Source organism: Schistocerca nitens, chromosome 1 (genome assembly GCF_023898315.1).
Source record: "Schistocerca nitens isolate TAMUIC-IGC-003100 chromosome 1, iqSchNite1.1, whole genome shotgun sequence".
In the NCBI taxonomy this organism is placed as follows: Eukaryota; Metazoa; Arthropoda; class Insecta; order Orthoptera; family Acrididae; genus Schistocerca; species Schistocerca nitens.
In genome coordinates, this window is record NC_064614.1 from 358,037,021 (window position 1) to 358,064,596 (window position 27,576).

At 38.1% G+C, this 27,576-nt stretch overlaps 1 protein-coding gene across 1 annotated transcript in view; it reads right to left on the reverse strand.

Moving 5' to 3' along the window:
• Positions 1 to 702: 702 nt before the first annotated feature.
• Positions 703 to 27,576, reverse strand: part of LOC126248864 (uncharacterized) — a 582,306-nt gene continuing 555,432 nt past the window's right edge. The window contains exons 6-11 of the mRNA XM_049950309.1: positions 22,320 to 22,642; positions 20,272 to 20,394; positions 17,379 to 17,861; positions 14,763 to 14,837; positions 4,295 to 4,462; positions 703 to 3,137 (exon numbers count right to left, since the gene is read on the reverse strand). Of these exons, the coding sequence (XP_049806266.1) occupies positions 3,096 to 3,137; positions 4,295 to 4,462; positions 14,763 to 14,837; positions 17,379 to 17,861; positions 20,272 to 20,394; positions 22,320 to 22,642 (1,214 nt within the window). The 3' untranslated portion in view covers positions 703 to 3,095. The remainder of the gene's footprint in view (positions 3,138 to 4,294; positions 4,463 to 14,762; positions 14,838 to 17,378; positions 17,862 to 20,271; positions 20,395 to 22,319; positions 22,643 to 27,576) is intronic.

A 27,576-nucleotide genomic window follows, 5' to 3' on the forward strand; every position in this document is an offset into this window, starting at 1 on the left:
GCTTCTACACGAGTCATTTGGTTACTCCCTTCCAGCACAAGTCTGTCTGAAATACTCAGGTGGGAATTTTCTCTCTAGCATATCCTGTGCCACACACACACACACACACACACACACACACACACACACACACACACACACACACACACAACTGCCTCACACTACCCTCCTAACCACTCCATGCCTCGTATGTCCTTCCCCATCCCAGACAACTGCTTTCAAGAATTAATATTCAATCATCAGTCTCCGGCTTTCCTTCTTCGCTACACTAAGTAAATCAAGACTTTTGACTCACACTTTAATTGTATTTCGATAATTGATGATATTTCATAAAACGTTCGCAACAAAATGCTGATCGAATAAATGTTCCTTCACAGGCATACTAATTACTCCATCCCATTTTCCTTTGAGAACAATTAATATTTATATTTCATTAACACTCAAGAAAAAACTACTGCTTGAAGATATTTTCCAAAAGGAAGGAAAGCAATAAGGGGAGGGATAACTATGGTGACGAATTTATTGTGCAACATACCCTCCGTGATGCTTTCATAAAGCCAAAACAACCACTAAGACAGCATTGAGTGTAAAAAGCTGACTACATTGTTAAGTAATCCCCTCCTCCCTTCCAAAAAAAAAGGAAAAAAAACTACTACTGTAATTTTGATATCCAGGTAAAATTAAGAAATAAAAAAGAAACCATAAAGTTAAAAAAAACTAATTTAATAACACAGAAAGTTGCAGTACACATTCAAGAGATTAAGTCATTTAATGCTTCCATACCAATACAAGAAAGAGAAACACTTCCATGGCAGTTGTATCATTCAATCTAGTCCAGCAAAAAAATCAACCATTCAGTAACAATTCTAATATCACAGCACAGTTTCTTACTTTACACAAAATGACTATGCTTCTTCTGATCATTTGTTGTTTCTTGCTATAACTTACTTACTCTATTACAATGTGTAATGGTAACAAAATAACTCTGCTTCTACACAGATCACACTGTCAGCAAATACTTCAAGCAAAACTTGCAGTGGGCACTTCATGCTTGTGTTTCAATAAGCCACACACACTAACTAAAATTACAAACATTTACATCTTACATCCACGTCTCATAAAAGCAGACGCTTTCCTCTGAAAATGTATTATGGTAGTGTGCAAATAGCACATATTTTTTTAAAAAAATTGTACAAGGTACTCTTTAGGTAGTCAACTCAAAAAATATTTTGGGTCGATTCTGTATTATAAATGTCACTGCATGATTTTTATGTACTCCACAACCATTCAGCTCTTTGGAATTGAATACTTAAAGTGTTACATGATATTAGAAGTAAATAACTAATGGTGACAGGGTTATGTATATTAGCAAGCCTCTGCCCCTACTCTGTTTTGTTGACAAATGGATAGTTGACTATCACACTTGATCGCATGCAGAGAAAAACAGTTTTCGCTCTCTGACTAGACTGTTTTTGGAATAGTTAGGATTAATTTGAAAGTAAGATGCAAAGATGATGAACATATGAAGCTAAATTAGTGTTATTTCTTGGAATTTAAATTAAAACTTTAAATACGGCAAGCTGCACTACTGAATTAATTGAAGCAGTGTCACACAAGAAAATGAAATGAAGGTCACATTGTGCATCACACACCTTTGCTGCAAAAATAAACTTTTATTAGTTTATTGCTTTTTGCTCTGTGTAGTAGTGTTAAGAAAGGTTAAGCCTACTGACAATAATCTGGGCAGCATCCGCAGTTATGCCAAAAAATCATTTAGGGGCTTTACGCATCAAAAGACAAATAGTGAAACTTTTAATGGGAGGGAAAAAAATCACTTATCTTTACCTTGAAGGTGAGTACTAGTCAGACAAATTCATGCATTTTAGCACTTGTTCCATTAATAATACAGATATACCAATTGTGATTAAGTAAATAAGAAAAAACAATGAAAACATCAAGAATATCTCACAATTCTTTTTCCCAAAGAAAGGAAATTTGATTCTGGACTTGTGATTTCAAAATCCTCCCTACAAGAATATCACCCATTCTTCAGAACATCCATTCTTCAGAAGCAGTGTCAGTGACAACATAAAATTAACACACAATGGTATTCACTTGTTCCCCCAGTAAAGAATACATTACAGACAACACACACAACTCTGCTGCCAGATACAACCGTCTCATCTGCTTGGCTGAACAGCAGCACGTTTTGCTTATTTGTAACATTTTCCTTATAAGCTATTACTAATAATTTGCTGTTTACTGTAACATAACATTACTTTCCACAAGTATTTAGCATGAGCAAAATACTAGACAAAATTTATTAACAGACAAATATTAATCCATGAAAGCCCACAAACCCCTCAAGGAGAATGAAAGATACAAATAAATATGACTACTGAGTACATGTTCATAACAATTGTCATCTCCGACTCTTGTTTGCAAAAGAAGTAGTACAATAATCATGTAACACCCTTTTCACAATTAACTTCCAAAATAAAGTGCTCAATGCAAGTTTTGTTAAGATACTGTATGGAGCCACTAAACAATACAATAAAATGATATTTGGTATCTTAAAACTGGGGTAAACTGACAGCATACTGTTTAAAAAATATGGATAACACAAGAATGAAGGAGTAATTCCTATTGAATTTTTATAAATAAATTACTTAGAATAAAACAAGAGAAACAGCACACATTTGAACTTTGGATCAGAAAGGTACAAGGATAACATAGTATCAGTTGGCACTTATGTTTAGAAAAGACATTCACGCACACTATCTCAGCAGTACTCTTCTCGCAGTTCCATACAACAAACTTGCACAAAAACACCACCAATATCATCATCCTGCAACCAACTGGTAGATACAATAAACACTTCCAGTAGAACATGCCTGAATTAGCAGTTCCACAAATACGTCAATGTTCAGAGCACAATCTTCACAAACAGACCCTTCAAAATATGGTCTTCAATAAATACACTTTACTTCATTCACCAAATTCATTTATTCAAAGTTGAAAACTGTTCCTGTTCCACAAGAAGCTGTATTACACAAGTCCTGGAATGACGACAGAAAACTATCAGTTATTCTCTTTTAGCCAGAGCACACTTCAGAATGTTCATCCCATGCTGCAACCTGTAACAAACACACAAAAAAATGTTCTATATATATAACTGCATTTTATTACACAAATACTATCAGTATTACAAATTACATGTACAACTACATTTTTTTCTTGAACCCTCAAACTAACAAGAAAACAGGTTAAGAGTGGAGAGGGATGTGGATGAAGAGAGAAGGTGAAGTTTTATGTTCACATAATGTTCTGTACAATGAAAAGTTTTCTGAAGAAAGTAGCTTCATACTAAAAGGATTCATTGTATGGAGTGTAGCCATGTATGGAAGTGAAACATGGACGATAAATAGTTTGGACAAGAAGAGAATAGAAGCTTTCGAAATGTGGTGCTACAGAAGCATGCTGAAGATTAGATGGGTAGATCACATAACTAATGTAGTATTGAATAGGAGTGGGGAGAAGTTTGTGGCACAATTTGACTAGAAGAAGGGATCGGTTGGTAGGACATGTTCTGAGGCATCAAGGGATCACCATTTTAGTTTTGGAGGACAGCGTGGAGGGTAAAAATCGTAGAGGGAGACCAAGAGATGAATACACTAAGCAGATTCAGAAGGATGTAGGTTGCAGTAGGCAATGGGAGATGATGAAGCTTGTGCAGGATAGAGTAGCATGGAGAGCTGCATCAAACCAGTCTCAGGACTGAAGACCACAACAACAAGAACAATCAAAGCTGCAGTATTTTTATGAAGAAATATATCAGCATAACAGTATATGTTGCTGCATCATAAATGTAACTTTTCACAACAACCAAAACCGAAAGATAAAGAATGACATTATGACCGTTTCTTCTGGTGGGGTGTCATTTGACTGCTCACATAGTGTGTCAGGTGATGATGCAGGCACATCATTTCCAAAGTCTCCTGACAATTATCTATTGAAGACTAGGAAGTTTAAGGATCAAGAAAAGGTCTACAGATCATACATTCCATATAATCAACATCACAGTATAAGTTGAGAAGGATAATGAAGAGAATTAGTTTCAACTATAGAACATAGTCTTTGCACCTAGACAGCAAGAAATCTGCATTTTTCACGTTACAGACATGCAAGTCATGTTTTTGGAGGAAATCTACCAGACTACAAGGCAAACTTAAACAAATCGGCAAGAAATCCCATTTGTAAATGAAAGTTATTTGCTGAAAAAGACTGAACATACCTGGCAGTCACGACTGCAATACCACTGATTACCACAGCCAGCACACACAAACTGAGCTGCCATCTGGTGGCAGCCTTGGCATTCTGGTACATCATCTACACTTTCTGCTTCTCCTTCGCCTTCATCTATGACAAGGCGGTCCCTGTCTGTGCTGTCATCTAACTCCTCCTGGAAAAAGAAAATAAAATTTATTTTAATAATCTCTGTGGTTATACTAGTTTTGAGCAATGCTTGCAACTACTTACATACTTTTTCCTCATACTTTTCTTACAAACACACAATACTCAATTACAACATGCTTCATAAAACCAATTAGCAGCTTTGTTTTTGATTCAAGAGCAGTTCTCCCCCCCCCTCCCCCTCCCCCAAACTAACATGGCCCTGGAAGGCTATTGCTTTTTTGATACAACCTCTCTTCCTTGAAATTCTCTACACTGTCTACAACTTTAACTTCAATATAAATTTTCTAGACTTTCCATTAAGCATTTTCTTCTTTTTTCAGCATTTATGTATCATATATTTCAATGCAATATCAGGCTTTTCCACATGTCCCCTTCTCCCAAGTTTATAGGAAAAGAAATATGCATCATGCCTGTCAAAAGCTGTTCACTCCTTACATTTTCCAAATCACTTAAGGTACAGTAATTCTGTTTTTCCCCAGTTAATGAGGAAATCCTCTTTTTCCATATTTGTAGCCATTTTCCTCAGTTGCTTCTCTTATTATGTTTACTTGGTTGACCACAGCAACTATTCTCTTCAGTAAATGAATTTCTACTCATTGTTTGCAACCAAACCTGTTTCACCTAACTATGTTGAATATCTTTAGTCATCTCGAATGGAATTCAAGAGATAATCACAGCTGATGTAACATCTGTCTCTTGAATTTCATTATAGACCATTGCAGATGTATAACATAATTAGGCAAAATGTTTCTTTAAATGTGTTAACAGTTCGCTTCCAAAATAAATTCAATAGTCACTCTTATAAATTGAAATATATTCATTTCTACTGCTTGTCTCGAAGAAACTAATTCAATCACATTTCACTCTGCAAAATCTGACATGCAACAAGTAATTTCAGATGCATTCACAACACTTGTAACTTAGAATTTATCTGTTTTGAACATCAAACCAACCGCCACTTTATGCAGAGGTTCAGACTGCTATAAAAATGTCAAGGTCAGCTATAATGAGAGACTTCAGCTCGAGACACCTAAGAGAGAGAGTGATTACAAATTCAATATAGTCAACAGAAGTTTAATTTGAAACTGTTGCTAATCAAAATTTGCTACACATGATTGGAAGACTACATCCGTTGGAACATAAAAGATGTGGCACCTAAGAATGATCAATTCGTTGTGACAAAAGAACTAGTTTTATTTCTGCCAATGTCTGTCAAGAAACACCAGCAAAATCAACTAAAAGACAACTGCAAAAAATTTGTCACAAACATCCCCCATAACATCATTTACAGTGCCTGACAAAAGTAGTCACTCTTCTAAATTAAAATATATTCATTTCTACTGCTTGTCTCAAAGAAACTAATTCAACCACATTTCACTGCCAAAAAATTTGTCACAAACACCACCATAACATCATTTACACTGCCTGACAAAAGTAGTGAAACACCCAGAAGAAACAGTCGGATGGCAATGTAACTTCATACGCTTCTCTCTGACAGGCAGAACAGCTTCCAGAGTGCACTGGTGTTGTTCATGTTTAGTGTTGTCATCTAGCCTCATACTGTATTTAGTGACATGAACAGTATCAGATGTTGACTGACCACTGTGAAGGACATAGTGATGCCGTGTAGTTGTGCAATGCAATGGTATCAGCAATGATGTTTGAAATGAGCCTCACAGTTTGAAATGGGCCTCATGGTGGGTCTTTATTTGGCAGGCTGGTCGAATCCTGCAATATCCAGATTTGTGGTGCATTCGAATGTGACAGTAGCCTGATGTTGGGCTGCATGTACGGGCAGCTAACTCTTAGCCAAGGTTCCTGTTGACCATGTCTGACCACCACAAGGGAGGATCACTACATTGTGCGTCAAGCACATCGTAACTCTTTCACATCTGCATTCGCCATCCAAGAACAAGTAATGTACTCAACTCACCATTGATCCGAGACTGTCATCAGCCAGACTATGGAATTACTGTCACATGTGTAGGCTGCCATTAAGACAACACAAATGGCTGCATTTGGAGTGGTGCCGTACGTGGAAAGCATGGACTGCTGATGAATGGTGTCACATTGTGTTCAACAATGAATCACTGTTCTGCACTACTCTGCATGACCAATGTTGGAAAGTATGGTGATGACCTGGGGAGAGGTCTCATTCTTCCAGTGTTTTGGAGATGCACGACACTGTTACTCCTTGTGTCATGATGTGTGGAGCCATTAGGTGAAACAGGTATTAATTCAGGGAATTCTGACACACAGCAGTGCCACACGAAGATCCTGCATTCTCATGTGTTACCCCATGTGTGACTATACTGTGGTGCCATTTTTCAATATAACAATGCTCGTCCACAGGCAGCACATGTATCTATGAAGTGTATGCTTGATATTGAGGTTGTTCCTTGTCAACAATATGTACAGATCTGTCACCGACAGAATGTGTGAAACCAGCTCCGCCCCAGTGCCAGTTTCAGGATATTGAGTACCAGTTACAACAGATATGGACCAGCTTCCCTCAGGATATGATACAACAGCTTTATGAAACACTTCCCAACTGCCTCAATGAATACAAACAGGCCAGTGATGAAGCACCATCATACTGATAAGCAGGTTCATACTGTGAAGTTCTGTGCAAATTAGACTCAATTTTGTAGTCACTGAAATAACATCATATACCCTCTCAAAACTGTGAGGCCTCATTTCTTCCTCCTCTTCTAGGTGTCTTACTTTTTGTCAGGCAATGTACGTACTCAGGTCTTCAAAATACCCATTGTGTACCGCAATACATATAGGACTTTTGGATAGAAAGAAAGCTTCCTTTGATAACAATGAACAACAACATAATATTTTAATCCATCTTGGGTCATTGGGTCTAGGCCATTAACTTCTACCTTGAGAGATTATGCCAGGTAAAAAAAGGTCCAGCTGTGAACATGTAGGCAAACTTACAATGGCAACATGTCCAACCAAGCAAGCAGGAAACAGCTGAATCTGTACTTTTCAAGTCCGTGAGTGAGGTGTCAACTGTGCTACTACCACATACCTCTACATATTTCAAGTGGTACTTCCTCTAGGAGAACTAGTAGCACTTTGGTAAGAACCTGACCAAATTTGTTACTCATTAATTTTTCTTTAATTAAACAAGGATTAGTTAATAACCTCCAGTAATTCTACGCCAAAGGATCACACTCCGCTGCCTCAGCCCAATACTGCACACATCTTATATTCCGCTTTCCTTTTTTTAATGTCACTTAACTGTTAATATAGGAGACTCCGAACAAAGAACCTATTATCGTGATATTGCATCAGAACCCAGTGACAGAATTTCTTGTGTCTTCTTTCACTCCATGATACAGATGGAAGCCACTGCACACCCTACGTAAACACTAATGGATTTGTTCATTTCAGACACACACAATTTCCATGGAGCTTAACTGTGGTTTATAAGTAACATCTCTTTCCCCATCTCTGTTTATTGCAGGCTTGTCTCTTATCCTCTTCACAGCATGCCTGTGTCTCTCCAGTGAATGTTTTGCACACTCACTGAATCCTCTTTGTTGTTGGGCACCATCTTTCAAGACACCTTTGTGTTTACAGCTCAACTGTTTTCTTTGTATTCCATGTGCATTCTTTGTGAACAAGTGTAATATTTAATAACCCTGGTTTATAAAACATGATTTCCATTGTAAACATCATTTCACACACATGAAATAAACATTTTTTGTGGTATGAAATCATGAACTTCTGCACAAGAGACACGGATGTTCCAATCTTAAGTTCTGAATATAGTGAATTCTGCTAAACTACTTATTAGATTTCAGAGAATGGAACACCACTGAAATCATCTCCAAATCTACAATACCAGCAGAAGAAATTACTACAGATGTGAGTGAAATAGTGAAGTTGGTGTCAGTACCCATACTGATGAGACAGGAGACTATGCTATTTAGTGCAGACGTTCTTATAGATCATCTGGGTAAAAAGATAATTAGGATATCTTAAATGGTTCTTGAAATATGAGGTTAACAACTTAGCTGAACGCCGTTTATGTGAATTATATTTCAGAAGAAGGCCTTTTGGCCAAAAGGACAAATGTATAGCAGTCTTTTTTTGTTGTGCCTGCCTGTGACTCTCTGTCTCCTCAATATGGCGAGTGGCAATCTATCTTTTTCATAATATTGTCATTATCCCATCCTAGATTTTCTATCACCGATTCAGAAATGGAATCAAGAATCAGATGTGGCAACCTTAACCAAAAAATATTGTTAGGAAACAAAAATATGGTGAACAAGTAGAAAGGAGTAAAATAATATAACAGAATTTCAACTTCTGCAAAGGTATACATGTAGAGGAAGTACAGTCAATAAATTGCAGAAATTGCGGTGATTACTTGTGCTAATAAAGATGTGTCATTACTATGAATGTACTGTATAAGGAATGCTAACTGTATTTCCTTGCCATGTCTCTGGTATATAAAGTAAAAATATGTGATTTTCAGTAGGCCACTTGGGGGCTCTATTACAGCTGCTGCCATTGCTTTTTCAACATTGCTGGATTGTGCAGTTCCAGTTGCCCATCTCCTCATCCTGTAGACAGATGCTACTGCTGTTGGTCACTCTGTTGCCCTGAAGCAATAGCATGACTCAGTGGGATTCCACATACGGCTGCAGATTGCCGTTGGTAGCTTAGCTGATGCCTGGAGCCATCTCACTACCTCAGTAACCTTGTTCCACCCATTCCCTCACAGCAGTGTCCATGAGGGCTGCGCTCTCTGTAGTGCATTCCAGACAGGGCATGCTCACTGTGCATGCCATGCTGCAGGCAGCCTGTGGTGCCATTCTGTCATCCTATAAACAGCCGAGATCAAAATGTGTAATAACAACTTTAACTGGGACAGCACTACAACCTTAGTGGTGCAAGTAAATGTGCTCTTGATGCCAAAAAGCAACAGAGAGAAATAGGCTGAGTCATCCACCATCTAACAAAATCAGCATCACTACTGATGTCCTTCAGTCATCAACATCAATATACTCTCTGGTAGCATACATTATTCTGTGACAAAGATATCGCCATGACGTAATTCGGCCAACTAAATAAAGTACCTAATGAAATCTCCCAACAGTGACAACAGAGCTTGAGACTGAATACAAATGTGTGTTGGCACATCCTAAATTCAAATCTCACATGGCAAGAACTCTGTGAAACATTTATTCAAGAATGTTAATGTAAAAAAAAAACTAGCATGTTATTGCACTTTAAACCAAGTTTTGAACTTTTTGACTTATTCACTGAAAGATGAAGAAAACCTTAAGGAATAGAACAGTGTAAGGGTATCTTCCAGTGTACAGCAGAGGGTACATTATGTAACACTGTCACTTCCCCTCTTTCCTGTTCCAGTCATGAAAGGTTTGTGGGAAGAACAATTTTGTTAAGTCTCCGTGTAATCTTAAATCTCTCTAATTTTATCTGCATGGTCTTTTCATGAAATACACATAGCAGGAAGAAATACAGTGGTTAACTCTTCTAGGGATCTACGCACTCAATTTCAACAATAACCAACACCATGATGTAGAAGCCTCTCCACAGCACTTGCCAATGGAGTTAGTTGGGGATCTCTGTGGTACTTTCACACATACTAAATGAATCTGTAAGTAAAAGCACTGCTCTTCTTTGGATCTTCTCTATTTGCTCTATCAATCCTATATGGCACAAATACCAGATTGAAGAGCAATATTCTAGTACTGGTCCAAAGAAGATTTTATAAGCAACTTCCTTTGTTGGTGGACTATAGTTTCAGAGTATTCTTCAAATGAATAGCAGTCTGGCATTTGCCTTACCTGTGATTAGTTTTATGTAGTCATTCCACTTTAAATCACTCCATAGGCATACTCCTAGACATTTTATGCACGCAACTGCTTCCACTGATTGTTGAGCACCCATTTAATCATACCATAATGATTGCTTCTGCCTATTTATGTGCAGTAGGTAATATTCCTCCCCCCCCCCCCCCCCCCCCACACACACACACAAAGAATCAATGGCCAATCCCTGCACCAAGCACAATGATCTACAAGTCTACCTGCATTTCACAACAATATTGTAGAGTTGCGACTTCTCTGTATACAACAGCATTACACACAAAAAGCCTCATGAAACATTAACCTTGGGGCCATTCATATATATTGTGAAAAGTAATGGTACTAGAATGCTCCCTTGGGTTGATATTTCCTCTATGTTGAGGATGACATGCTGCATTCTGTTTGCTAGAACCTCTTCAAACCAATCGCACAGGTGGACTGATATTCTGAACACACTTATTTTGTTCATTAGGTGGCAGTGCAGAACCGTTTTGAACATCTTTCAGAAGTCAAGAAATGTGGCACCAACCTGGGCACAAGTAATCACTGCTTTCTGGGTCTCTTGGATGAAAAGAGTGAGCTGGGTTTCACAGGCTTGTTTTTGGAATCCATTTTGATTGCTACAGACGAAATTTTCAGTCTTCAGAAATGTCATAATACACTGGCATGAACCATGTTCCAAATTCTATAACAGACCTATGTCAGAGATAAAGGCCTACATTTCTGTGCTGCTTTTCAATGACCCTTCTTGAAAACTGAAACGACCTGGACTTTTTTCCGATCACTATGAATGCTTCCCTTCTCCACTGACCTATGGTATACTGCTGCTAGACGAAGAGCAAGTTATTTTGCATACTGTGTGTACAACTGTACTGGCGTCCTGTTAGGTCCAGTAATGAGTAGAGCATGTAGATGGTTTTGTCAATCTCTTTCTTCTCTAGCATATGGTCCTTTTAAGAGAGTTTCCCATCTATAATCACTCCATAATATTTTTTTGTTTTGAGCCCATTCAATTTCATGATTGAGTAATGTCAGTTTGGTGTACAGTATAGGTCTCAGTAGTATAAAGAGGTTGGCTTTTGTTTTGGTGGCATTTACTTTGATTTTGTTTTCTGCTAACCATGGTTCTGTGATGTCAACTTCCTCCTGTAGATGTTTTAAAGTTTTATCAAGGCACACATTAGATGTGAGTAAAATGGTATCATCAGCAAACTGTGCTAGTCAGGTGTGGGGCAATAATGGAACATTGTTTAGATAGAGAATAGAATGGAACATAATGAGGAACCATTCCTTATAGGCGGTATATGGTTTCTGACTGGTTTCTGACAATTTGCACAAAGAATCTTCTGTCCGGCAGGTAGCTGTCCAGTGGTTTGGGGTAACAGTTTGGATAGTCCGTCAAGGCGTGCAGTTTGACATTGACTTTATCCTGCCATACTTTGTCAAATGCTCTTGCTACATCAAGAAAGATGGTGTGGCCACATAGAGAATACATAACACATGATACGATTGCACTAAGTCATAAAAGTTGTAATTCAACTGATAATATTTCTTTAAATGCAAATTCTTCTGTTCATATGACATTGTTATCTATTAATGGTGGTCAAATCCTTGGCAACAGTTCTCTATCTCATACTTTAAATGATATGGAAGGTAGGCTCATGAGGCAATGATTACTTGGATCTCTGCTCAATTCTGTAATTTCATGATTTTTCACGTTCTTCATACAATCAAGAAGTAGGTATTCAAGAAGCAGCTATTAAACATTCTTGTGCAATAGGACCATCAGTTTTTGTTGCAGATGTTTCAACCATTCATTTGTTATAGAATCAGATCCCTGTGCTGAGTCTGTGCTTGACTTCCCATGGAGTTCCTATTCTGGATAAGGTATGTGCAAACATCTTAGATGAGGAGAAATAAAAGCCATAAGAAATGGTAATTATTAACTTTGGATTAACAACCTTCGTTCAACTGTTTCCTAACCAGCTGTTAGTGGAGTACAGCAGCAACCAGACAGAAGTTGGCCATTAGCCATTTCCTGTCCCTCCTTTTACATCTTTATCTTGGAAAACTTGTGGAAGCTAGGGTTAAGCTGTACTTTTAAAATTTTGTAAACCAGCCACGTTCAAGTTGTTGTTGTTCACTGAGCTGGGTAGTTGATGCTCTTCGATCACAACTCACATAATTGCCTGGATGATGAAAGCGAGAAGACTGCCACCTAATGAATAAAGGATAATTTCAGTCTAATGAAAGTTTTAAAGTCATTTTTAAGTAACATCATGAGCTGCCAATAAACACACCTTTATTAAACACTACTAACGAATCTTTTCAGTTACCATCAGGACAGTTCTAACATCGTCATTCGTCGTCGTCGTCATCGTCATCATCACCATCATAAATACATAAGGGTGAGATGAAGTTTAGCAGTGGAGTATGAACAGTTATTTCAGTACTTTTACTCAACACTATATCTGTCACTTTAACAAGTATGTTTCTCTGTTGCCTGAATGGCATTTTTTGGCACAGTTTCGAAGCACTTCACGAAGTCCTTCACATAAGTAAAACTGTAACCAACACAACTTTATGTTGAGAATCTGTATGAGAAGAAAGTTGGCAAGTCAGTAACAGGTCTTGGGATTGTGCCATGTTTAACAGCTGGAGTCTTTTCATTCAGACTCCTTTCAGGATTTGGTTAAACTGTGCTTTGTGACAAGCCTGTGTACTTGCCTCCAATTAATTACTGTTACATTTATGCTACCAATATGCAGAACAGTGCTGGCGTGAGAACATTTTCCAGTGTCTGTTACACCAACAGTCAGTACAGTGAAATCAAAAATCTGTTTGGGTGCCTTACAGGGACAAAAAGTAGTAAACTCTGAAATAATGAGTTAAATTCTGTAAACAGCAAGAGCCAGGCACATATGTGTGAACCTCTGACATCTTTTGAATACAGTATTAACAGGAGTCCAGATTCCGTTGCTGTTATGTTTCACACCATGTTCTGCAAGAAGATACTGCACACTGCCACAGTAAACTGCTGACAATGAGAGTAGTAGATTTATCACTACTGACAGGCTTGCGTTGGTCCATATAGAACACTGAATGAATAAAACATGTGACTGAACATAAATACCAGGCTCATAAAATTTACAGGTTATATGTCATCCAAAACTCATCAATTCTGTTGAAAGTATGGGCTACAAGCTAAGAGGGTAGGTTATGAGTCAGCCTTCAATAACTAAGATTGTAAGAGCTGTGTCCATGATGTTCAAAGTTCAGCATTCAAAACCCCATCCAACACACAGTTTTAGTGTCATGAAGTTTCAGAGCAACAAAAATCCTCTTATGGAGTGAAAGATATGCTCTAGTTATATAACTAGGGTTCCCACACATTTTTGGCAGCCCTGGACATCGACAGCAGCTTCCTGTAATATTCGTTGAAGTTTATAGATCGTTTAAGAAGAATACTTGATGAATAAAACTGTTTTGCTTTTCAAGTGCTATTGTTAAGATAGACTCAAAGATAAATGCGCATTTTTATTGGAAAATAACTGAATTATTGTCATCATTTTTCATGTCTATCCAGGCTCCCTCTTACAATGTTTTGACTGGAAACCTTCCAGCCATTATCAAATGGTGTAAATAATAGTCTTTTATGTTTGAAAGCATGGCTATTTATTCCTCAAGATTCCAAAAACAACTGACTCTCAGATACATTGCGAAGTTGGCATATGCATCACACACAATATAAATGGCATAACAGCACTAGTCTGAACCTTTCTTCAGTACCACTTGCCCTGAAGCCAGCCATGCTTCCTGAAACTTTTTCATATGTGTTACAAGAAAGTTATTAATTGTGGATTCCTGGAACATTAATCCAATGCCCAGTACCAAGTAGTAATTTTAGCCTGTACAAAATAGTTTATCTATAGTTTACACAGTTACTCCCCTGCTTGCATATTGTCGATAATTCCAGTCTATGTGTATATATCCTCAATTCGAGACCTACCACATGGAGAAATGATTTGAATCCGTGGAAGGACTGTTACAAAATACTTCAAGACTTTTAGAAATTTCGTATCAAACAGCTCATGGTTTACTTATCAAACAGCTCATGGTTTACTACTTTTGCTCTGTCACCCACTCTTCCTCATATTTAGCGTTCTCTACAAATTTTTCCAATAAAAAAATTACCTAATTTAAAAAAAAATAGTTAGCAGTTATCTGAAAATTGCCGAAATTGTCCAGTTTCTACTGCATGGAACACAAAGTAGATCTGTTACTATGAGTTTTGATAGTATATGAACTGCAGTTACTAGCTTGGTATCACATACTGGTAATCATTGTCAGGCTGCACATGCAGTTTCTCTTTATGATACAGAAAGACAAGCAGATTTTTCTCAAAAAAGGAAAGAAAAAGTAAATACTTACATAGACAACAACTTCTTCTTTAGCTTTGGTTGCTGAGTTGGCAGAGACAGGGGTTATAGTAATCTCGTTGCGTGTCTGTAAATGCAAATTGTTTGCTATAGCTGTCAATGAAATTTATTTCTAAATGATATTAAAGGTAATCAATGACAAATTAAATGTTATGAATTCTACGTGTCATGTTACTTCATACAAGTAGCGTGCAGCATGTAACAGGCATGCAGAAGAATTTAAATGTCAATAATATATCTTACGGTTCTAAATGAAAATAGGATGGGATACTACCATTTGCATTACATACAGTAGTGAAAGATTATTAAAAAATTGAGAGCAACTACAAGATTTCCATTATCTGCATTCCAATAGCTTACCAACTTTGTCTACAATTACAGCAATTTTCCACACTACAAGCTGTATACAGCTAGACAGGGTTAGAAGATGAAAAGAAAAAAAAGGGACAGAACCATACATACAATGCATCTTCTCAAATGCAAATGTTCATAGATATCACTTTTTATATTTTCATCCGAAAGAACTATTCACAATACAGGTTACCCTGAAGCTGAAAAGGACAGCATTTTTTTTCAAAAAGTACCTCTGCAGAAAATGCAGTACTGGTGCTATCATTGGAGAAACTGCTATCAAAGAAACCTTGTACATGAAACTCACTCTCCTCCGTATGGACAATGAACATATTAGAAGCACTCATAAGAAGAATATCACTGATTACTCTGATATGCGAGGCTTTGTTCTTTTTTAAACTGTTATTCATATATATGATAGCTAAGCTCTCCACATAGAATTTTTAGAGAAATCTGAAAATATAGAACAGAAAAGATTTTTCCATGGAATGCCACACAGTACTGACTTTAGTGTATTGGATGCCATAAACTGATCACCTTATTCTCACAAATAAAAGCTCGCTAACACATGTTGCATGAAATAAGCATTTTCAGTAATACTGATACTTATTTACTCAGCACACGCAACTTCATTCACGTGTGTGCTGTTCAGTTGAGAATGTCATACCTGTCACATGTGCCAAGACTCAACTATTGCTCCGTAATTAATGATCGAACTATACACAACTTTTTGTGGAAAGTGGGGAGCAAAATTTCCTATTTCCACTACATTATTTTATACTACATTTTTTAAAATAAAATCTGAACTCAAAATCAAAATCTTACTACAGCAGACTACTATCTTGATAACTTGTTGCAGAGAAGTGCCACTTTTTTACTGCTGCAGGTCTTTATTTAATTTAACTTCAAATTATCATTCCACTCTGAATTCACACATCATGAATGAATGAATGAATGAATGTATTCACTAATCTTCTAGTGAATACAGATACGTTCACTTGCCAACTAAGCATGTTATTCAACAACTATTGTAAATCTACATTTCTGATAGAATGGTACTGTAACATTAACTTCAACTTTTCTCAGATTAAAAAAAGAAGTGTGTGTTGAAACTTCACTTTCATTTTATATTAATTTCTCATTAGTTTAATAACTGCTTTTTAACCTTAACAATGGTGTATGGCATTTATTTAGCAATCTGTTTGTTATAACAAGTTATATGTGTTCAGTTTATTTGAAAATTGTGTTAGTGCAAAGAAAAAGAACTGTTAAAAGCTATAAATATACATTAACATCCAATAGTACGCTCAGACACTAGCTACATGGCATTTGGTGTGAGACGATGTTAATGCTCTGATAACAATCAGCTGAATCAATAAAAATCAGCCTCATCATTGCTATCACCCATGTACTTGTTTTTAATTTTCAATGGCTTGACTTGTCATTACTTGTACAAAAATTGTTGCCACGTTCACACATCATTTTTTATTGGTTCAATTCAGAATGTATGGTAGGTAGTAAGTTTCCCTACTAACAAGCTAACAACATGCACTGTGAAGATTAATTATGCCCACATACCTATGTTGAAACTGGCTACTTAGCCTCGCAAACCAATTACAAGAATTATCGTAATTTTTCTTAAAAAATAAATAAAAAGAAGAAAGTGGAAAGGAAACAATGGTGTCATTACACAATGTATGGCAGCAAGATGATGTTTGAACACCATAGCAACTAATACTATAACAATTAAACAAAGTATGTTTCTTATCCTAGTGTCATTTCATTTGCAAAAAAACTCAGTATTATTTTAGCCCAATCTGTAGCCGTTTTCTTTCTATCTCTCAGGTTTTCTCAGCGTGGTTAATTAATGGCATACTTCTGGATACCCAGCAGAGTAGTTTCCAAATCGGCTGAACACACAGAAGTATAACATTGACGTGGGTTTTTTGTTACTTTTTTTTCTTTTTACAGTGGGCATTTCTCATTCATACACGTTTATCAAAGCAAATGATGTGTGACTTGAGTGACAATAAGGAATCCTATGGATATCATCACACAACTCCACACTTGAGGATACCAAACTGAGAGAACAGCAATAAAGGATATCACTGATCCTGTCAAACCACTTTACTACAATTTGGTCCACATACGTCTGAACCAAATGCCATCTGCTCGTTTTTGTTTCAGTCAGTAGCGTTCACAACCAACACTGCTTTTGGACGTAAGGACAGACAGTAAGAAACATTTTTCCAAGCACCTTGTTGGTGGAAAGCAAGTCTGCAATGGAGACAGAACTTGCTCCAGCAGTGACAGGGGCAGTGGAAGGCAGACGAGGCCCTGGATGTCTCTCAGGAGCTGTCAGAAGACGCGCCAGTGTGGGCGAGAAGGCGGTGGGTGTTCCCGTAGAGGACGAGGCGCGTGCCTGTCCGCTGAGGATGCCGTGCAGCAGGGACGCTGCCTGGCGCGACTGTCCTCGGCCGGGAGACGGAGGTGCCTGAGCGGGTGCGGGGGCAGCAGGAGGTGGGGAAGCTGATGGTGGTGGTGCACTGGGAGCCACTGGATGCAGTGTCACTTCAGGGAAGGGAGCACCTGCACTACTACCCGCTCCCCCACGTGCTGCTGCCCCCACACTTTCAGAATGCTCTTGGCTCAGCCGGGCAAACTGCATCAGCACGTCCTTGAAGCTGATGCCCGGCTGGTCACTGCGACCGGAGTCGGCACTTGAAGGCCTCGATACCTCCTGTGGATGGTGCACAGCTAATTACATTAAGGTGCAGCAGTGCTAGGAAATGTACTGTGCTTTAAGTAAATTTCTGAGGACTTATTCCTTCAAGCTTAAATCATCAATCAGAAACTAGTGAATCTGTTTCCTAACTTTAAGAATCTTATTCTACTGTGTCAAGACAAAATGTCTTAGATCAAAACAAGATCTCATGCCCCTGAAAAAATTTTAAAGAAAAATCTCTAATCCCTAGAGAGATAGATGACGGTATTTTGAACTCTGGCCCTCTTTGCACTTCTTTCAGGGAGTTAAATTTTTGATAAAAAGCTATTTCAGTGGAACTGAGAAGTTCTTGTCTTCTCGGAGTAGAATCTGATAGTCCCTCAAGAGGAAATGTTTCTACTGGAGATTTAATCAGGTGAACCAAATACATCAAAAACATTTTAACTGCCCTCATTCCTACCAATTTTACTGTAAACTGTGACCTCAAAATGAAGCAGAATTTGTATGGCTGGAGAGGTACGAAAATAGCTACCAGAAATCTGCACCTCATCAAGGTCTATAAACATATTTTTCTCTTTCCTTCCTTTCCTTATATAAAAATTCTAACAACAAAATGAGTTTCTTACTGTAACTACAGCAAATTGTGAAACAGAATGCTCAGAATCTGTTGACAGATAATTGCAATATTTGATTTCAAGTACCTAAGATCTAAGTAACTCAGGAGAAAGTATTACTTTATTGTTTCTAAACAAATCACATGTTTCTTGACCCCTCTTTGGATTGTGGGCCTTTTCAAAGACATACATTCCTTCCTGACTATCTGTCCACTACAAATATTACTTTATCTGGTCTGTAGTACAAAGTCCCTGCATACCCACTTGCAATTGTTCTTAATTCAAGTTCATCTGATTAATTGTTATACTCACCTTTACAAAAGAAACAACTTAGTAGTTTTATCGCAACCCTGTACCAGTATATTCACTTTAAATTATGTAATATTTGAATTACACACTGTGATTCAAAAATCAATGCTGATAATCATCAGAGGCATGTTGAACATTGTTTTCATGTATTTAGTAGCCTATCACCTATAACCACCATTTGTGTCTGCTGCTTCCAAGTCTCATCTCTTGACTGTCACCTCTCTCCCAGAAACATAATCATGGAGCAATGTAAAATATCTGATTACTTGTATTTATCACTTATTTTGATTACCAAATGTAAATTTGGTGACAAATTTGTCCTTATCCACCTAGGGTCTAAGGGAAAGCACGGATTTTTTAATCTTATTTCATGTTGAGAACTACACTAATGCTTGTCACATGCTTAAAATGGGTAACATCAAGTGACATACAAGGTACAATTTGATTTGTTTAGAAATTAAATTAAATGATGTGAAACACATTTGTCAGCCGTCACTGCAAATCAAAGTTGATCTGCTGTATATAAACTGAAAATAAAAATAATGAATACTGTGTGATAAACATAAAAAATATATCTGCAAAATTGAAGCACCAGTTATAAAACGGGTATGGTAAAGGATAATAAAGTGTACTGCATAATATCTTCTTAGTTGGACAGATCATAACATTCTACATATAAAAGACACACAACCATGTTATGCCTGTCTGAAGTTTAAAAAATCTGATAACTAGTCATTACAACTAAAAGACTTACACAATTCTGATCCTTTCCTTCAAAAACAGGCTTTTCCCTGTATTTAGTATGCAATTAAAAACTGTGTATTAAAAATGCAGGGACCAACACCTCCTTCTACAATGATAGCCAAATTATTAGTAAAATTAACTTCACTCAAGAAACTAGTCAATTTATGCTACTGCTACCACCACCAACTCTACAGCATAATCCACATGCCAAACCCAACAACTCTGAAAGATTGAGGAAGTATATTAAGTTCTATGATGACCACTGAAAGGTTCAATAACATCACTGGATTATGTAAGTGAAAGAACAGAATTCCCATGCACATTCAATAAGTAATTTTCTGTTGGCCCCACGATTCTTTGACAAGCAAATTCCCTCAAACACTCTTACATTTATTCACGCAATGACTTGTTCACTTTCAAACTTTCCAACACTCAAGAGAATCAAATGCATCTATTACCTGCAATGTAGTAACACTTAACTGGTCTCTAGCCCAAATGTTCTTGCAGCAGACATTACATTGCAATAGTGCCAGACTCTTGTGGAGTAAATGTGGTCTGTCTGCCATATACAATTAATGAACACACAACTTTGTATTACACTCATGAAATTATTTTCCCATTTAAAAAAAAAAAAAAAAAAAAAGTGCCGATATGGGAGTACTGTTAATTAAGTAATCTTTGTCCTTATTTCCTATATTAAAATTAAGTACATAAGAAAAAGCTGATAGCTGGTTTTATTTAATTAGCTCCAAGCATACCTGAGGAGGGAAGGCAATATCTCCAACTTCAGCAGGCCCTGGCCGCATTTGAGAACCGGAACCCAAAGCAATAGAGGCCATGCTAAGAACACCACCTGAACCACTCACACGAGTTGACTGCAGCTGCAAATGTGTTCCATTTCTTTTTAATGGCTAATGTTAGCTTTAAACTATGGTTAATTTATTGGATATTATGTGACACACTGAATCATGGTGGAATCTTTTAATTAGTTGATAAAATGGAAATTATAAAGGAAAGGAAAATAAGAAGGGGAAAATATGAAATATTTACAAATGATTTTACTCATGTGGAATCAAACTATGGCTAGCCTATCAGAAATGTAAAAACATCAACTGTTTCGAATAACCCAATCCATTAGAATAAATTGTTAATGCCACAGGAAATTAACTGTGAACACAGAGGATGAGAAAGAAATGATCAACTCTGGATTCTTAATTCTTGACCAATCTTAAATAGATAATCTGAGTGCCACAACATTCCTAAATCATCATTCTTATCAGCCATCTGTAGGAAAAGTAATTAGTGTGATTCACATACTGCGAACAAAGAGACAATGCTTTAAGCTATTCTTTGTCAGTCCTAATAAAATACTGTAATATGTATTGTGAATATTAAAACAACAATGGACCACGGATGTCATAGAACTGTTATGGAAGCAATGAAATCCATTAACCCTTTAACTGCTCTGGACGTGTTAACGTGCGTGCCTTTGTACCTGTCCCTGTGTGCTCTGAACATGTTTACGTGTGCCACCAGTCCTTCTACTTGGTACTCTGAACGTGTCTACGTGTAGACACTGGTGGCGCATGTAAATACATTCAGAGCACACAGGGACAGGTACAAAGGCACGAACGTTAACACGTCCAGAGCAGTTAAAGGGTTAAACCTCAAATGTTCAACACAAAATTTAATTGTTTTGCAAGGTGGAACCGTGATACAAGTGATTCCGATACACAATGGAGCTCCATTTCTACTACCTATCAGCTGACACTTTTTTCATGCAATGCTTTTCAAATAATATAGCCAACATAAGTTCCTTTAAATCCTGGACAAATTCAGTCAGCAATCATCACAGACTGAATACAGACTTTCATCTTGAATGTTAAGATTGAAAAGGACTGTTGGGAACAAAGCACATTGATCTGCAAAGCCACAACTCAGAAACCACTGACCATGTAACCAAATTCTAAGTAACTGAAGCACACTGTCCTAAAGCAGGAACTGTTATGAACTACTTCAAGTTAAACAAAGTTTCATAAAGTCACTGGATCAGCTCCCCTCTACAACGTGCATATTCATTTCAAGTAAGTTATATAGAAGCAAAACTCTAGCAAACATATCAACACGAAAATTTTGGTGCTCTACGCCTTTGATTTTTCATTCATAAATCAAAGTCAGAGAAATTATGAAATGCCTGCACAACAAAATAATTTTTTCATTCAAAAATACTAAACATAATGAGTGAAATATTCTCATGCATTAATCTTCATGCTTGAGATATACTTTGAAGGTGAAGTTACAAAAACAATTATTTCTCATTTAGTCAGTACTGACAGAGCTGGGGGGGGGGGGGGGGGGGGAAATCACCAGTTCCACTAAATTTCAGCTAAACAGCCATAAAATAAATGTGAAAAGTAGAGTAAAATAGTATGACAGAAAAAAAAGAGTAATTAAACAAAACTTCTTTCTATAAGAGCTTGAAAAATTTATTTGGACGTTACAAAACAAATACTGATGAATGCAGAATTAGTGGCAACTAATACAAAATTACCTTGCCATGACTAGAGGCGAAGCAGGGTATTTGTCATATTTTGGTAAGGTTACAAGACATTTCTACACCATCAGAACTTATTTTTTCACTCATGCCAAGCACACACACCAATGGATGCTGCGAAAAAAATGTCTTACAAATACTGAGCCTGTACCTTTAGTTTTCAAAAGCCTTTACACCATCAGTGTGGCCTACTTTAGCCATGATGTTACCTTACTGTTTTGTTATAATCAAGCTGATTCAGAAGCTACCAACCTGCATTCCAGCAGCTTCCTGCATACGTGTTGGTGATGTTGCACCACGGAGGCGTCTGCCTCGGCGTGGTACATCACCTGGATTCTTTGAGCGATAGTCTGCAATAATTGAACGTACATCCAGAATTGGTCCCTTACGGCCTTCTCCGATAACAGTGTTCTGCTGCTGCTGTTGTTGTTGTTGGCCATGTGGAGGTGATGAATTGCAACCTGTTGGCTTTGGAAGCAGTGGCCGACTACTGCTTGTTGCATTTCTACGTTCACGGGGACTTTGCCCATTTACTGGGCTTGATGAAACAACTGGTACCATCATTAATGGATTTCCTGCAACACAAGAGAGAGAAAGATCACATAATAAATCTCTTCCATAAAATGAATCTTACTGATATTCTTTCTAGTGAAGAGTTAGTGTTGTATTAAATTTATCAAAGCAGACGGGAAGTCTCATGTACTATGCCTTGAATCATCTCTTACAGAAATGTGTGGGGTACAGTTCTTGGGCAAGATAAACAGAGTGCAAAGGGGATTACAAAGAAAGGGATTGTGGTGGCATCATGGAATGTCTCCACAAGAATGAGAGCAAAGATATTGCTGACTATACAATCAAATCGTTGCTTCAGCTGGCATGGCTACATTGTTGTTTATTCTCTTGCCTACTGTTTTCATGCAGGAGTGAATAAATGTTATCATTTATTAATTAATTTATCTGTGAGGAAGTTAATCTATCACAACACGTTTCCTATATTGGTGACCCCCCCACCCAAAAAAAAAAAAAAAAAAAAAAAAAATGCAAACGTATACTATCACACGCACTGGATGACAGAGATAAGCACTGGAAACTGGGATCAAGCCAGAGCAGAACTCACCTATCAACACTGGATGACCAGCTACAACTATCAATTCACTGACAAAAGAAACAAAAGATGAGAATTCACAAGATGTGAATATGTTATGCTGTACACACAAATGTTAAGCTTCCCACGCACTACCCAATCCAACCATAGCTCTGGTTCTAACAAGCTGACTGTATATTTCAAAAGTGTAGGGCATCCAATAACATTGATAAATTTAATGTAGTGGTTTTACATATGGTCTTAGAAGTGGCATAAGAAATAAAAGAAACTTTGTCACAGCCAAGTTACGCTGCACAGAGGGAAGCTCTCGTACAGTGTTAGTGTCACCAGAGCTGCAATTACAAACAATTTTCGCAGATGATAATCTAGGTGACAAGTATCCTTCCAGCCAACATCTGCAGCTTCATTGTGGTACAGACAGACTTACCATTTCAAATCTCAGCAAAAAGGTAGACACTGTTGCAAACAATGTAGGTGAAATTTCCACACATACAAAAATCCACCACAAGGTTAAAGTGGAATTCAGAGGACATAGCCCATGAGCTTTAGTGCAAAAACATATGCTTATTCGCGAAAGTGAAAAATGCTTTTGCTGGGCAGGGCAATGCTTCAGAAATGGACAAAGGAATTTACATGCAGACCATATATTCTCAAAGCTGTCTTGTGTTTATTAAAGGCTAAGTCAAATACTTGTACTACCCAAGAGAGAGAAGCAGTTATGACAGTTGATGAAACAAATGTTGTGAAAAAGACAGTTACTACTCACCACATAGCGAAAATGCTGAGTCGCAGATAGGCACAACAAAAACACTGTCACAAATAAAGCTTTCGACCAGTAAAGGCCTTAGTCAAAAATAGACAAAAAACACACACATACAGTCCAATCTTCAAGTCTGCATGATCCATGGGTTATGCAAACAGTGGAAACAACCACTTTATTATGAGTTTGACACAATTACAGCAAGTGGTTTGCTTGAAAGTATCATTAAGGCTAGCCCACCTGGTCTGACGCGCTGCTTCCCAAGCGGGAAGGCGTGCCAGTCCTCGGCACGAATCTGCCCAGCGGATTCCAGTGTGCTGGCTAGCCTGTGAATGGTTTTTAAGGCGATTTCCATCTACCTCAGCAAATGCAAGCTGGTTCCCCTTATTCCACCACAGTTACTCTATTTCACCGATTGTTGCGCAAACAGTCTCCACGTACTCTTACACCATACGTAATACACACAATACAATCATAAAAGTCATCATAGTATCCCAGGAGGAATTATTTCATTTGCATAACTGTACAGAAAGTTTGCTGGAAAAGTAAGGAGAGAGTGCAGCCTCATAAAGCGAGCCTGGAGGAATTCCAACAGAGTCGTTATAAAGTGGAAGGAAGAGGGATGTAGGAAAAAGACTGACAACATTTAGGAAATGGGAAGAGTTCCTTTTCATTAACGTTTGTGTGCGTTTTCTCCCTCTGCTGTCTGATGCAGGGAAATACATGGCATGCTGTATTACATTTAAGTGCCAAAACACTGATAAATCATTAGGTTGTCCAGCAACAGAAAGTTAAGCAGGAGTGAGTGATGCAGACTGGATATCAACTACATCTTGTGGTGATTTTTACTCTCCAATGCCAGCATGGACTAAAAGTCTTTCAGTCTGAAGAAGAATTTGCTGCTTTTCTTGGAAAGAGTATGCAAACAAAATACAATCAGAAAGTCTTAGTGTTCTATTTTGAAACAAAAGTAGCCTGAGACTCATGACACAGTTTTTACTCTTTATGAAAGAATGAGAACATTTATAAGGATTCAGTATCTGAATCAATATGCAAACAATGAAGGAATGTCCCACAAGGAGGAAGCAGCTGTGGATTACATCTTCATCCAGTAAATGACTATAGATATCTGAAACGTGCTTCATTAACATCTACAGAAATCTGAAACGTGCTTCATTAACATCTGTTTCATCATAAAATGAGCAAGATATTTTTCATCTTAATTAACATTTATTTAATCCTAATGCATAATACATCTATCATGCCACTTTATTTGATTTGTCCAACTGTGTACTGAACAAAACCGAAAGTAAATTGAATGAGTAAAATGCCACAGCACCTGTGGTGTGGCACGTTTGCCATATAATCACACTGCTGCATTGCATTACACAGCCTCACCTTAATATCAAGGGGCTCCAGTGATTAGCAAGCTTTTTGTCAGAATGCCTCCCCAATTTTAGTGTTCTCCACTTCAGTAGAGCAGCATGTCCAACACCTGCAGCAGCTTTTTCACTGCCTACAAGAGTATGTCATGATTATTAATAAAAAAAAAATATGAATTGGGAAAGCACGAGGTTAAATTCCAAGGATACTTCGTCTCACAGTAGAACCTGTCACCACCACCCAAGCAAGTTGAAGCAGTATAACAGATGCCCCTTCCAACAACTGACAAGGGGCTCTGCAGATTCCTCGGAGTGTAGAATTATTATTGACATCACCTGCTTGACTTACTTGCCACCCAAAACACCCAATGGCATTATTCCAAATACTACAAGAAATCATAATATACTCTAGAGTCCAGAGGCTGTAGCAGCTTTCCATGACCTAAGGAAACCTCTGTAATAAGCAATTCCAAACTGTAGTGAGCACAGCTCTTGAAAAAAAAGTGAATGGCATGTGGCAGCCACTCACATTCTTTTGTAGTAACTTAAAACATCAGCAGCAAAAGTGGACTGCTATTGATCAAGAATTGTTTGCTACCCACTTAACTGGGAAATATTTCCAGCACTCTGTCGAGGAGTGATACTTCATAATTTCTATGGGCCAGAAGCCACTACCAGGTATCTTTCAGCAAGAGAGTCCAGTCAGACCAACTATATCGCACAGTCTACAGCTGATATGGGTCCCACAACAGGAGAAAACAATCTTGTCACATATTTCCTATCCCAGAACTGTGCCGGTTTAATCACCAAATTAAGCGGGCATACTCTTGCACTGTCTTATATAGGAGCAGCAAACAGCGTTGTGGCTCATATTTGTCAGTTTGGAGTGTGCAGGACAGATGTGCAATGTAGCAAAGGGGTGGCAGTGGCCCTACATACCAGAACAATATCGCTGTGAGGTTTTCAACAACCTGCGCAACCTAGCCAAACCAGCAATTCCAGCCACAGCCAAGATCGTATCTGACAAATTCGTATGACCCAGAGTGAAATCTCATTGCACATTGATACTTACATGCCTGTTATATCAGTGTAATAAGATCAGTAGGCATGTGTTTGCACTGATCACTCACTTTCCATAACAATCAGGAAGATTTTCACATATACATGTGGTCATAATGGGCCCACTTCCATACTGTTCAGGACAACTGTATTTACTCACGATCACTCGTCATTTTACCAGGTGGCTGTAAGTCATCCAAACCCACGACATATCTGCCAAGACAGTCAAGATAGCATTAGTGCACTCATGGTTCTGAAGGTTTGGCATTACACTAAACAGAACCACAGGATGTGAGAGGCAATCTGAAAGCCAGCTTTTCCATGAACTTTAACTACTGTTTGGCTGCAACCACCTCCACACTACAAGCTACTGTTCTGCCAGCAACTGGATGGCAGAAAGGTTCCACCACATGCTCAAAAATGCCCTAATGTGTGGCCCCTCATTGTGGTCCAAAGTACTGCCTCCGATCATGCTAGGATTGAGAATGACAGGCAAGGAGGAAATGCCATACTCTCCTGCATAATTATTCTATGACTAGCAGCTGTGAGTTTCAGGAGAGTTAATCACTCCAGCTTCCCCATAGCTGGTTGCTCCTGAGCTATGTACACAGTTTGTGCAACAACTCAAAGCTAGAATGAAGAATATTCAGCCTATCAGCCCTGTCAGACATGGAGACTGGATAGTGTTTGTGCATAAAGATGTGCAGAAGACAACCCTGGCGTGGCTCAGGGATGGTGCACTGTACCCCCTACTCATTTTTCAGTACTATAGACCCTACAGGGTAGTCTCAAGAGGAAGCCACAATTTCAGAATTAAGAAAAGCGAACAGGAGACAGTTTCAATAGAGTGGCTCAAACCACTTACGTCTGAGTGTCCATGCCTTACTTAACCTATGACATCACACTCCAACATGGAGGCTGACACTTCTGCAGGCAATCTCACTAGCCCTACACCAGTAGAGGACACCAAAGTGACACCCACAGAACAAGAGCATCCCATAATTGTGTCAGCCATCTCCATGAGAACTGGCGGACAAGTCAAGTTCAAGTTTAAGTTCCTCAACATACCAGGCAATCGTTTTCAAAACCAGGGGCGGGGGGTTGATGTGGCAGCATCACAGACCAACTTCGGCACAAATGAGCGAACTTCACTAATTATAAAGCAGAACCATTGCTTCAGCTGACATAGTTACACTGTTTGTT